This window comes from Zerene cesonia, unplaced genomic scaffold, assembly GCF_012273895.1.
Source record: "Zerene cesonia ecotype Mississippi unplaced genomic scaffold, Zerene_cesonia_1.1 Zces_u007, whole genome shotgun sequence".
Classification (NCBI taxonomy): Eukaryota; Metazoa; Arthropoda; class Insecta; order Lepidoptera; family Pieridae; genus Zerene; species Zerene cesonia.
The window spans coordinates 999,973-1,014,892 of NW_024045137.1; the positions used below are offsets into that span (position 1 = coordinate 999,973).

Genomic DNA, 14,920 nt, shown 5'->3' on the forward strand with positions numbered 1-14,920 from the left:
AACACATAGACACTTTTTATACCGATATTCCTACGGGATACGGACTTACGCGGTTTCAACCGCGGGTCACAGCTAGTTATATATTATTAGCGTAATCTTATATAAAATTCCCGTGTCGCAATTTTAGTTACCGAACCCATCCGAAACGGCTGGACCGATTTTTATGAAATTTTGTGTGCATATGTGTCTGAGAATCGGCCAACATTAGCGGCCGGCAAACGCTGAGTTTGCCGGGTCAGCTAGTAATTCATATATTTCATCTAGTGTGAGGAAAAACTAAATTTTTTGTTAATTATTTATTTATCAACTACCGCTTATGATGAATCTTTTTCCTAATAGAATGTATTATTTCGTATTTTTAAATAGAAACTGATTGAGTAGTTAACTTGCCAGTTAATAATAAATTAATTATTTAAATTTAAAAAATTAATTCAGTCTGTTGTATGAAACTCTGTCAATTTCATATTGTATATTTTCACAATCTGTACTAATTATATGAAGCTAAAGAGTTTGTTTGTTTGAGCGCGCTTATATCAAAAACTATTGGACCGATTTCCGAAATTAGAAACCAAGAAAGGAATATAGAATGTTTATTTATTTTTTTCTCCCTCAATTGTAACCGTATTTATTTAATTATTTTTTGTATCTTATGTTCTTCTACCCTCAAGTAGTAATGGTCTAGTATCAGCGTCAGGGTCCCATCGACTCTGTCATTCATGCTGAGCCAAAAGCCTTTATAAGAACACAGTGCACATTTGTCTCTGTCCGGGTTTTTTTCCTCTGTGTGTAAATTCTATTTTATTTAATTGTTTTTTTGTATTGCAATTGTCGTGTATATGTGTTCTTTTAATTAACTTCTAATCAATCAATCAATCAATCAATCAATCAATCAATCAATCAATCAATCAATCAATCAATCAATCAATCAATCAATCAATCAATCAATCAATCAATCAATCAATCAATCAATCAATCAATCAATCAATCAATCAATCAATCAATCAATCAATCGATCGATCGATCGATCGATTTAACACAACGGAATCTTTACAAACGTAAGTATAATAAAAAATGCACTTATAACTAATCGGTGTGGTGCTAAAAAGGGTAACTACTCAGTATGTGCTACGCGTATGCGCAGCGCTGATTTTCAGTAGCACCTTGTTGGAGTGCCAGTCAACAGAATAAACATACATACATATAAACATACACACTTATAGATATGTAAAATGAAAATCGGTATTTATACTAAATTTAATATATTCATATTTATAAGAAATACTAATAGTAAGATGATATATGAAATAAATTATTTTAATGTATTTATATTTATAATAATTAATAATAATACGACGAAATAAATTATTATTAAAAAATTATTTAGATAAAAGTTGCATTTGGAGATGTAGGTGAACCCTGATTGTAAATGCATGTATTGACTACGAGTGAAGCTGTGCTAGAGCACTAGTTTAAAAATCCATAAATGTAATTTTTGATTAAGAAATTAAAAATTTTTTAACGGATTTTAAACGCGATTTATTCATTGTATTATTAACCCGACGTTTCGAACACTTTACAGCGATCGCGTTTAAAATCCGTTAAAAAGTTTTTAATTTCTAAATCAAAAATTACATTTATGGATTTTTAAACCAGTAGTGCTCCAGCACAGCTTCACTCGTAGTAAATACATGCCTTTACAATCAGGGTTCAACTCCTTTTAATTATATTTAAGTACAATACTCGCTTAAAATCAAACGCAAGAGACTAGTATAATTTTTGATTTTTATGTAAAACTAGCTGCGCCCCGCGGTTTCACCCGCGTAAGTCCGTATCCCGTAGGAGTATCGGGATAAAAAATAGATGTTGGCCGATTCTCAGACCTACCCAATATGCTTACCAAATTTCAGAGGAATCGGTCAAGCCGTTTCGGAGGAGTATGGCAACGAAAACTGTGACACGAGAATTTTATATATTAAGATTAACAAATAAACTCTAATTGCAGGAGTGTCCCGAAGGCGTGGTGCACGAGGAATCATTCAAAGACATTTATGCGAAGTTCTTTCCCCACGGCAGTAAGTTATTTTAAGTAATATTTTAAGTTAGTTTAAGTTATTATTAAGTACAGATTTTGACAAAATTTGATGAGGTGCTGGACGCTCGTCCCGGCTCCGCCCGGATATCAAGATTCCTGTTTTATCCCAAGGATCATGTAATCGTGCTAAGTCATATAATCTCAAGACAGCTCAATAATCTGTCTGTATACCAAATTTCTTCAAAATCCGTTCAGTTATTTCAGCGTGATTGACGGACAAACATCCAAACAAACAATCGTTCAGATTTATGATATTAGTGTAATTAGACCAATTTTAGGTTCTGCTGGCCAAGTGCGGGTTGGCAGATGTCACACGTCGTCATACTTTTGATGCTTGGATATGCCGGTTTCCTCACGACGTTTTCCTTCACCGCATACATACATACATCCATCTATCAGAGGCGTAGCTAGGGGGACAAGGGCCCTGGTGCATAGAGGAAGAATCGGGTGATCCTCCCCTCTTTCCGCCTTCCTACCCTCTTTCAAAGCGGAGGTTAGAGGGCCCCCTGAGCTCCGGGCGCTGGTGCACTGCACCACCTGGCCCTATGATAGCTACGCCACTGCCATCTATCTATTCACACGTAAAGACTGTCGCGTTTATAATACTAGCTGCGGCCCGCGGTTTCACCCGCGTAAGTCCGTATCTCGTAGGAATATCGGGATAATATGTGCAGATTTGATTAAAATCGGTTGAGTGGTTTTGGAGTACAAGCGGACAAACATTGTGACACGTAATTTATATTTTTTTAAGTCATAGTCGGCAATGGAGCTGGTGGGACGCCTGATGGTAAGCGCTACCACCGCCCGTGGACATTTGGAGAGGCGTAAGGTCCATTGCGGTCCTTACACCTCTACAAATGGATTGCCGACTTCTAATTGGGATCTTATCATGGGCGGTGGTAGCGCTTACCATTAGGCGTCCCACCAGCTCACCCATTGCCGACTGTGACATTAAAAAAAAAAATTTGAAAGGCAATTAGAAAGGATTGACGAGAGGAAAAAAAAAGGTGTGTCTGCGACTCACACACGATAGAAGTGAAACTTCAGTAATATAAAATAGTATGTATATTTCTGTCTCACTCTTTGCCGGCTTCATTCTACACATTTTCGTATTTGCGTCTCTTACCTGTCGTTTTTCCGTTGCATCAGGTTTGAAATCACAACGATTCTAAAGAAGTTTCACTTCAATAAAGGACTGGGAAGGGTAAGGAAGAGGATATGGTTATATTATATACATTTATATTTTCAGATTCAGCGCTGTACGCCCATTACGTGTTTAAAGCATTTGACGTGAACTGCAGCGGCGCTATAAGTTTCAGGGTAAGTTTTATATATAAACTAGCTGTGCCCCGCGGCTTCGCACGCTTTAAATTCGGAGCCGTTTAATAAATGCTTTTATACATATAAACCTTCCACTTGAATCACTTAAAAGAAACACACACTCTTAAAAGAAACCCCATCAAAATCCGATGCGTAGTTTTAAAGAGGTAAGCATACATAGGGATATAGGTACAGAGATTCGACTTTGTTTTATACTATGTAGTGACTAGCGGTGGCCCGCAGTTTTACCCACATACCTGATGTTATATAGCCTAAAGCATCCCTCTGTAAATGGGCTATCTACCATTGGAACAATTTTTAAAATCGGACCAGTAGTTCCTGAGATAAGCGTTTATTTTCTTCTGCTTGATTTTATGCGGGTATTATGCATTAAGAAATTAAAGACTTTTTAACTGAATTTAAAAGCGATTTATTCATTAAATTATTTAAAGAAAGAAACCAACTGTAAAAAAAGTATTTTTGATGTTATATGCTCCGACGAATCCATTGAGTTCTAACTTATTTTTTCTTTTATTTACTAGTTTTTGCCCGCCGGTGCGCACGCGCTAAGTCCTTAGTAGCTTAATAGATTTTATTATACATGTAAAGCTACCTCTAAAATCAAGCTATCTATTGAAAAAACCCACTCAAAATCCGTTGTGAAGTTTAAAAGATCTAAGCATACATACATAGGGACAGATACGGGAAACGACTTCGCTTTATACTTTGTAGTTCTCTCATAAATCTACGGGTAAAAAAAACTTTATGTTATACTATTTGTAACTCAAAAATGGCTGAATCGATTTGGTTTAAATTTGTAACATAGATATTTTATAACCCGAGAAAGGACCCAGGAGAGTTTTTCTCCCGGAAATCCCAAAAACTGTCTATCTTTCCATAGACCACGCAGGCAAAGCCGCGGACCGAAAGCTAGTGAATAAACACAGGAAATGCTTATGCTGTTATTTTCATGAAAGGCGAGCTAAAATCGCTATTTGCTCTTGTATAAAATGTTAAATGTTTAAATCTATAAATAAAACTTTTCAAACAATACGATAGATAACTTCCTCCTGTTAAAGAAATGCTTATAAGTTATTCAATTTATTCGAAGTCTTAAAACGTCTTCATAAATTTATGAAAACATCATTATTTATCTCACGCGTAATTATTGGTAACTGCAACTATAATATCCTACGATATATGTATGACTGACTCACTTAGACTCGATTTAAACCCACTTTTAAAAATTTGTACACTTATCAGGAATAAATTTTCATTATTTATGAAATTTTATGCCGTTTTTTTATTTTAGTTAAGATCGCCAGGATTCAATAATTTCCTTACATATACTATATTAGAGGAAGTAAGACTTCAAGTCAGTCATTAATCTTTCAGATAAATATAGCCTATACTTAGTTAGTATTTTATAAACATATCTGTCTATATTATCTATATTCATTATCAATAATTAGAACCTCATTTCTGATAGAAAAATTGCAGCTATTCCCGCGCTATTTACTATCTGTGGTTGCAGGTGACAATTTGTGGCGCGAAATTCCCAGATGAAAACCACATGGAATGGGCAATATTACGAAATTTGCACTGAAATATTTCTACATAGCATATTATAAATATATTCTGTACCAACCTTGAATATTTTAAATTAAACATACAATTCTTTACTCGAAATTTCTTGAAATAGGTACATAATTTACGAATGATTTTTTCAATTACATTTCTACATAGTGAAAAAGCAATAGACCCAGAATATAAATAAAAGAAAAATAAAAAATAAAAGAAATAAGACATCATATTTTTCTGGCGGTGGTAGCGCTTACCATCAGGCGACCCACCGGCTCCATTGCCGACGATGACATAAAAGAAAAGCTCTGTAGATACAGCGCATTTATCCTCCTTCGTAATCTTTCGTACCACATATAATGCTCTTGTTTTGATCCACACCGGTCATTGCGAAAACAAACAACGTCATGACCTAGTTATGTGTCATACTTTTCCTTTAGTAATATACCCTAATGTTTTATTGCCTTCGCAAACTTTACGAATGCGAACGTGAGTTTAATCTACATATTTATTCCAATAGTTTTTATCTCTGTTTTTCTTGAATAAATGTATGTTTGTCGAAACTTAAAACCACTTCGTGAAGTAGGTCATTTTTATTGGTTTTTTTATGTGGTAGTTGTCAAAGGAGCCACCAGCGGTTGTCTGATTTTATTTTTCCGAGAGAAACTGGGAAATCGAATAGGTCTATTGTGACATAATATTACAATGTAAGAAAGTTAAGAAATATCTAAGTTACTTTCTAAGTCAATAAACGATACTACAATATCATCTCCGTCTGGTCATTGCAATGTCTACAAAATCTGTTTTGCTTGTGTTGCCATTATTAGTGTTAAACTTTCCTCAGTTCCTTTCCTAGATTTCTGTTTGTAGAACATAATTTAGGCTAGTTTTATGCCGAAATTTCACGGGATCGCACTTTACGCGAGGAAAATTGTCTTAAAGTTTTAAGGTCTAATCTAAGGTCTTAAGGTGACACGTTTATAAATAACATAGAATGCCATCTATACTTCCTGCTAATATTATAAATGCGATAGTTTGTAAGGATGTGTGTGTTTGTTGCTCTTTCACGAAAAAACTACTGAACCGATTGCAATCAAATTTGGTACGTAGACAGCTGGACAACTGGAGTAATATATAGACAACTTTTTATCTCAATATTTCAATGGGATACGAAATTACGCGGGTGGAACCGAGGGGCGCAGCTAGTATATTATAAAGAGGAAAGATTTGTATGTTTGTAATGTTTTCGCACAAAAGCTGGACCGATTTCAAAAATGTTTTCACCATTAGAAAGCTGCAACTTCACTGAATGACATAGCCTATATATATACTACGGGGAAGCACAACTAGGGCATATACTCTATCATTTAGTCAATCATCAAATGTGAGGTATTTTCTTACAAAAAATAAGCACGGAAAACATTCCCGCCTTTACGGGACGCACCTGCGCCTCAATATAGCCTTAGTGCTCCTATAAAAGCGCTGTCTTGGTTATAAAAATGCAAAGGTTTTTGGTTAAAATATGTCGGTCTCTTATATTATGTATGATATAATATATCATTGTGGTAGTCGAGCACGCTTCGGCACGAATTGGGCCAGCTCGCACCGGGGAAGTACCACACCCCCACAGAAAACCGGCGTGAAATAGTGGCATGCCACTGTGTTTCGTACGGTGAGTGGGGGAGCCGGAGGCCCGTTTCCTTTTCCTCACCCATCCCAGTCCATACCTACTTTCCAGACTTTAATCCTTTCCTTTTCTCTTTCTTTCTCTCATAAAAGCGAGCAGCACATTCGCAGAGGCACTACCTTTGCGAATGTTCATGGGCGGTGGTGATCGCTTACCATCAGGCGAACCACCAGCTCAGTTGCCCGCTATGACATAAAAAAAATGTATATGTTATACAGATGTAGACAGTCTGTATAACATATATTCTTACCAGCTGCATGACGCTTTGATTACAAATTGGTGGAGTAGTTTAAAGAGTCCATCGCGGACACGTGACGCGTAATTTATGCATTACTAGCTGCGCCCCGCGGTTTCACCCGCGTAAGTCCGCATCCCGTGGGAATATCGGGATGAAAAGTTGCCTATATGTTATTCCAGTTGTCCAGCTGTCTTCGCACCAAATTTCATTGCAATCGATTCAGTAGGTTTTGCGTGAAAGAGCAACAAACACACACACATCCTTACAAACTTTCGCATTTATAATATTAAGTAGGAAGGATTAAGATATGAATTTTACAAACTATCCTCCTGTGGTTGGTCATCAAATCATAATCGAATTAAAACGTCTATTCAAGTTTTATATTAAACCTACTTTGACACAATGGTAAAAAAAAATAAAGTGGCGCATAGAACCTCTTTTGAAGGAAGTTTAAAACGGGGTCATCACTGCGCCATCTAGTCACAAAAACTCAAATTGTTTTATCGCGATACACGTCAAATTCACAGCAATTTACACCCTTGTCAAACGGGCGTTCTGGCGAGCCGCCAAGCCTGTAATAGCCTAGGTATTCAGTCTAGACTGGAGAGCACTAGATTGCTATTTTCGTAGGCTCGGATACGTGGAAATGCCTGTTGTAGTCAAGTGTTGTTAATTAGAAGTCGATTGCAATCTTCTCAACCGACTTCGAAAAATGCGGAGATTCGCAATTCCACTTTATTTTTTATTTTATCATTTTAGAAGTTTTCACTTGGCGAGTAGCTTTCGGAGTTTGTTTTTATTTGATAGCTGGTGGCTTCCGAGTGGACCCTAGTGTCTAGTTCTGACAATTTTAAGTCGTTTAAGTTTTTTGTTAGAAATATTTATTGATTGGTTAGTTTAAAAATTAAGAAAAGCAAAAAATAGTTTCAGTGTTCCCTTGTGGGGTATGGGGCAGATGCATCATACATCTGTTTCACTGATCAATTGTCTTCACAAGACAAGACGTGTACGTGACAACAAATAAGTATTTAGAAATTAAGAACTTTATAACGGATTTTAAACGCGATTCATTCATTATATTATTAACCCGACGTTTCGAACACTTTACAGCGAGCGTGGTCATGGGGAGACTGACCTGACCTGACTGACGGGATTTCTAAATCTATAATACTCGCGTAAAATGAAACACAAGAAATAAATAAGTAATTGATCAGCCTTCTGTGTCCGACCAGACAGAGACCTTCTTTGTTAAACCCCAATTGGAAGTAATACCAATACTACAGAAATATAAGTATAAAATACACCTCGGTTCTACACTTACCAATTAACCAAGGAAACAATAAAAAAAACTAATGAGTATAGATATTACTGGTACTAAACATATACCTAATTTAATTGAAGGTAGTTAGGGATTTTCCGACTACTTATTGCTTGAGATGTTGATTATTTAATCAGTGTTGAAAATCCGTTAGAAAACACTTTTTACCCAAACTGAGTTAAAACTATCACAAAAGACCAATAGATTAAATCAGTCTTTTTTAGAAATCAAATACTTTTTAACGGATTTTAAACGCGATTTATTCATTATATTATTAACCCGTGACCACGCTCGCTGTAAAGTGTTATATAATGAACAAATCGCGTTTAAAACCGTTAAAAAGTTTTCAATTTCTTAATGTATAATGATCGCGTAAAATCAAACACAAGAAAATACTAAATCAGTCTTCTAAAAGAGGGCAATAACACCCCCTTGTGGGCGCTTAAGGCCTAGAGAGGGGGAAAAAATGGGGGGCGTGGAAGTGGCTAAGCGCGATGACTGATCGTTTTTTATACTTAATATTTTAATAGTACATTAGTAACATGGTAATCAACAAGCTATGAATAATAAAAACAATTGTTTTTTTATCAAAATACAACGCGTCATGTATGTATTTTTTTTTTTTTATTTCGATCGCGATTGCTACAGATAAATACATTTTTATTTTTTTTTTATTGCTACAGATAATTACATATAGAAACCCTTCTGTGCATCAAGGATTAATAAACAATAATGTTTCGCTCCGAATGACCTCACCCCGGCTTAAAATTCCATACAGATAGATCAAATTTCATGTTTTATACGTTTTGTACCCATGTTTTTCACTGACACAACACAGATGCAATTCGCGTACACGCGTAGGGGTGTGCGTGAGGGCCGTTTGTTCACGTCGTCATTTGCTTCGTTTGAGCGAGATTTGAGCGTAATTTGTGCGTGATTTTGGGATCGAGGTGAGCATTTTCGAATGGAGGGTGAAGAGTGCTGATTCTGTATTCCATATACATACCGTATCTCTTGTCCGCGGTTTCGCACGCGTAAAATTTGGATTACAAGTAATATTATAAATGCGAAAGTTTGTAAGGATGTGTGTGTGTTTGTTGCCCTTTCACGCAAAAACTACTGAACCGGTTGCAATGAAATTTGATACGTAGAGACAGCTGGACAACTGGAATAACATATATTATCCTAGTTTTTATCCCGATATTCCTACGGGATATGGCCTTTCGCGGGTAAAACCGCGGTGCGCAGCTAGTAGTTTAATAGATGTTATTAATCATATAAGCCTTCCTTTCGAATCATTGTATCTATTAAAAAAACTATCAAATTCTGTTGTATAGTTTTAAATATTTAAGCATACGTAAATAGAGACAGACGCGGGAAGCGACTTTGCTTAATACTATGTAGTGATTGATTAGTATGCGATTGATGCAGACAATGGCTTTAACACTTCTTATTTAATGGAAAATCAGGATTTCCCCCAAAAGAGGAAGGAAGCTCTGTCTTGTATTGACTTAAACTCACACAATTTATTAATTAATTATTATCTACCAACACTTTACATACTGGATTTTTAGAGATTTTCAGAACTCATCATTGTCTTAAACAAAAGAAAAAGAAAGGAACATAAAATTTCTAGTTAATAATGAAAAATCATATAAAATTTCAGGAACTACTAGTTACCCTGTCTACGCTGCTACGCGGTTCGGTCTACGAGCGCCTACGCTGGGCGTTCCGCCTCTACGACGTAGATGGGGACGGCGCTATCACCAGACAGGAACTGGGCGAGGTGGTGGTGGCGGTGCACGAGCTGCTGGGGCGAAGAGCGCCACCTGGCTCACCAGCCGCTAGGATAGATGACGCTAAGGCTAATGAACAGGTAATCTCACGTAGTCTTGGTCAGTTATTTTATTTTTCTATATCACAGCGGGCAGCTCAGCTGGTAGTTTGCCTGATGGTAAGCGATCACCACCGCCCATGAACATTCGTAGAGGTAGTGGCTCTGTATATGAGCTGCCCGCTTTTAAGGAATGTAGTTAGAAAAGGAAAGAAGGAATGCACGGGGAGGAAAAGGAAACGGGCCTCCAGCTAACGCCATCTAGTATTATTATATATAAACGATAGTCATTTTTCATCGATAGACCATATTTTTTGTTACTGCTAAAACAAAGGGCCTAAGAGAGTGCTGGTCTTAATCTACCCAGTGCACCTACAACCTACTGCATATTGATAAATTTAAGATTTCTTTGAACGCTTAGGTTCTTAGATCACTTTCCGAATCGGTGGTCCGAATTCCGAAATGTTAAAACTATATTATGACAACTCAAAAGTGCTTCCATGTGAAGTCTTATTGAAAAAAAAATGGTTGCCTGTAAAGTCGGTTTTACGGGCGAAGATTTTACGTGACAACGTCTTTTTCTCTTAATATTTATTGATATGAATATTATTAAATTGCACAATAGGAACAAGGAATTGAATGAAAATAAGAATTGCACAAATTTTAACTATAGAAAATATATTTTGTTTACTAAATAGAGAGAGACAGAGACACAAGCACTCGCCGATGCAATTCGCCTAATTCTCTAGTGCTGCGCGCACGGCGGACCGATGATAGTTCGGTGACTCATCGTAACGTTACCGGGCGTTACACTTTTTCATAAGTGACTCCGAGCCGCAACCTAATTTAAGACGTTGTCACGTCAAAATAAATATTTGAATTTGAGTATACCATGTTTCTCTTGTCCAATTGCAAAAAAATAGCAATTTTTATACTGTTACAGGTCGACCGCGTGTTCAGAAAGCTGGACTTGAACCAAGATGGCGTCATTACCATTGAGGAGTTTCTAGAATCGTGCCTGAAGGATGACGTCATCACTCGTTCACTCCAAATGTTCGATACAGGACTATGACGTCAGAGTGATACAGCGCGCGAAACTAGGTAATGGATTTTTTTTTTAATTGTGGGATAGGGAAACGCTTGACTACCATCTCGCCTGCTTGTAAGCGTAGATGTAGTCTAAGATGGAGCGCGCTTCCCTAGGAGGTACCCTGACTGGGGTATACTGGTAGACTGGGGGACTGATAATCTGGGGATCTTTAAAAGTAGAGTGAACATACTTTTAAAGATCCCCAGATTATACCCGTCAGGGAACACAGACTCAGGAAGCATGTTTCAGTCCCTTGTGGTTCGAATAAAGAATGAATACTAATGGATACAAGTCTTGTTTGTCTGTCTGTTCGTAAGATTGGGGTAACTCAGCGTTTACCTTCATTACTTAATAGATAGCAAGTTGAAGTTTAGTTATCTGTGTGATATTGATGTATTTTTCATGATTATAGGATTCCACCTGGCGTGGAAGTATTCTTAAAATAATCAAATCACATAATATAGACTTTCTATGTCATTTAATAATAATTTTTAACAATAAACAAAAGTCATTTAAAAATTCTTGTCCCATTCCGATAATTAATTGAAATTCCATGTTACCTTGCAGTGTAAATGGGGTAGATCTATCCATTATAAGACTTCAATAATTATTTTACAAGTCTCTGGGAGATATCAGCTCCCAAATAAAAACGAATCATCAAAATCACTTATGAGGTTACAAATACTATATATGAATATGTATGAATATATATGAATACTAGCTGCACCCGGCAAACGCTGTTCTGCCTTACTCTTATCATTTAGGGGTATGAAAAATAGATGTTGGCCGATTCTCATAGATACCGGATAAGCACAAAAAATTTCATCAAAATCGGTCAATCCGTTTCGGAGGAGTATGGCAACGAAAACTGTGACACGTGAATTTTATATATTAGATAGGTATATGAATGTCGAGTCTCCATCTATTTTATCAACATCAACATCAACAGCCCATATATGTTCCCACTGCTGGGACACGGGCCTCCTATGAGGGTTTAGGCCATAATCCACCACGCTGGCCAAGTGCGGGTTGGCAGATGTCGCATGTCGTCAAACTTTTGATTCTTGAACATGCCGGTTTCCTCACGATGTTTTTCCTTCACCGTTTTAAGCAATGGTGATGTTATCCACATGTGCAGATAAATTGAAAAATCAATTTATTCCCTGCACGCTCGCCCCGCTCTCGAACCCCGACTTATCGATTTTGAAGTCCGAGGTTCACCACTGAGCCACCACTGCCAGCTATTTGAAAGTCGGTTAATAATGTGTGTGCATCCAGGCTGGTCCGCAAGCGGGCGCCCCGGCTCGCGCCGTGCGGGTGCCGCGCGGGCGTGCTGCGCAGCCTCGCCGCCGCGTGCCGCGCGCGCGCACCCCACTACCTCGCCGCGGTGGAACGCTTCTACGTGCGCGTGCTGCGGCCGAAGATCAAGAGCGTTTTGATTTTCCAGTTCTAGGCCTGGCTGTGCGTACTTCGTCGTGTCGTGAGTCGCGAGATTTGGGGGTCGTGGGGGTTGTGGGGCTCTTGACCCCTTTACTGCTAGATGGCAAGTTCTTTCGCGCGTGTATGTACGGCTGACGTTTTGTGGGAGGCGTTGTGAGCATCTTGTTAGTTATGATTGAATTCACATGCGTGGTTGTTGGGGGTCACGAGACGCTTGGGGGCTCGCTATCGTCTTTACCCAATAAACATAGAAACAAAAGTGTAGCTTGATCTGATTTTCCAGTTTTGACGCGGATATTAAATGTATGAATTTTGTTATTTGTGAGGCATATTTAGAGGTGTAATGAAATCTCATATCCTCAATGAAGTCATATTCTACTGCAAAGATGTTTTAAGGATGTATGTGAAAGGGATCCTGACTCCCGTTATTCGAATATACGCATTGGTCTCAACCTATATCATTCCAGTCTATCATATCCACCATTTTACCTCATTAAGGCAGCGATAACCTGTTCTTGCATATATTTGACGTCAGGGGTCAAAGGGTCAAGGGGCTCGTGACAGGCTCCCACTTGCAACCATGAATGTGAATCATTCATTCATTGTATCTCATTTTCTAGTTTCAATACCGATTGGGCTACAACTTCTTGGAAAGGGGTCATACGGCTTATGACTGTCATTGTTCCTCACTTGGAGTTCACACTTTAAATTGACAGTTGTATTCTTTATTTCAAATATATTGGAATATATATCATTTCATTGTGCTAAGGTTGCTGATTATGACCTCCTGTATGCATGAAGATACATGTGTGTTTTCTGGGTTAATTAGTTCAGGGGCAGGATACCCCCCACATAACGTTAAGCCCGACTTGAAGTCAAAATGAGAATCTTAAAAAATACGGGAATATATTAAACTACCATTATTCTGATTAAAAATATGTATTACAATTTGATACGTCACCCGATTATTTTTAATTTTCCATATAACTTGCTCTTATAATGATTTTTTGTGTTACTTTAATAAACCAGAACAATAAGCCTAACGAATCAGCCCAGTCACTCTTAAAACGTTTACCACGACCGGCGCCACACACGCGTACATTGATTTTGATTATAAATTATTGTTCGTCAAGGTTTGTTACGGATATTATGAAAAACCAGAAACAACTATCAAAAATACCATAGTACATCTTTTCCACAGTAGGACAACACTGACAGTTACGTGCGAGCCAATGCACTACTGAATAAAATCTACTGTGGTCTGTGGTCCGTCGATGTGCCGTCGACCCTATTTTAATTATATTTCAGGTGTTTGTATAACTCATACGCAAATTTTTAACAAAAAAAAGAAAAAACAAAAAGAGAAGAGAAAGTAGTCCCATGAAAACCCTTGTCAAACACGACTTATGACCGCATTCTTAGTTTCTGAATATTTTATGATTAGTTTCTCTATAAGTTAACAATGTATGGAAGTTAAAGGTCAAATAAGCTATCAGAAACGTTAACAGTGAGTGGTGAAACTGTTTAGACTTCGAGTTTCCGTTATTTTAAATATTATGAGATAATTGATCATGATAAAATAGCATCTAAAATGTCTGTTAACAAATTTCATTAATTTCGTTTCACGTGGATTTATTTACAATGAAATAGGATCCATCTATCCATCTATCAATTACGTCACATGAACTTTACGATTTTTTAACTCTCCCACGTGACACAAGCTGCCATATTATATGAAGCCTCTTTCCCGTGATGTGACGTCACCTATTTTCAATCTTAGCAGGCATTTTAAAAAATCTAAGCGAAGAATACAGTTTTGATTGTTAAATCTAGTTTGCTAATTTTAAACGTCGAATTTTAAATGTGACGTCACAACGGTTTGACCCCCCCCCCCCCTCCTGCATAGTCACTATGTCACATTTCGGTGACACCTCCCCCCCCTGAACATGTGACGTAATTCATGAATGACCTCTTATATTAATCATGTCATATACCTAGTACATTTTAGACGTATGGATAGTTTTCATAACTTACAGTCGTTCAAATTTGACATTGCAAATTTACCTATATATATTTACTAGCCGTCTGACCCGGGTTCGCTCGTACACGTAGCCTATAGCACTCATAGATTACGCACATATCCAACGGCGAAAGGAAATTGAAATCGGTCCAGGCGTTACGGAGATTAGAGCGTATAAACAAACTCATCAAACTCAACTCAAAATCAGGGATCACGGGTGGCCAAGAGGCAAGGCGATGCTACGGCTACAGTTTGGCAAAAAAAAAAACGAGGGTTCGAATCCCGCCTCATGATAAAATA

General features: G+C 37.5%; 1 protein-coding gene across 1 annotated transcript in view; it reads left to right on the forward strand.

Moving 5' to 3' along the window:
• Positions 1–13,940, forward strand: part of LOC119838996 (Kv channel-interacting protein 1) — a 49,685-nt gene extending 35,745 nt beyond the window's left edge. The window contains exons 3-7 of the mRNA XM_038365165.1: positions 2,003–2,072; positions 3,342–3,412; positions 9,903–10,112; positions 11,014–11,171; positions 12,439–13,940. Coding sequence (XP_038221093.1) covers positions 2,003–2,072; positions 3,342–3,412; positions 9,903–10,112; positions 11,014–11,142 — 480 coding nt within the window. The 3' untranslated portion in view covers positions 11,143–11,171; positions 12,439–13,940. The remainder of the gene's footprint in view (positions 1–2,002; positions 2,073–3,341; positions 3,413–9,902; positions 10,113–11,013; positions 11,172–12,438) is intronic.
• The last annotated feature ends 980 nt before the right edge of the window (positions 13,941–14,920 follow it).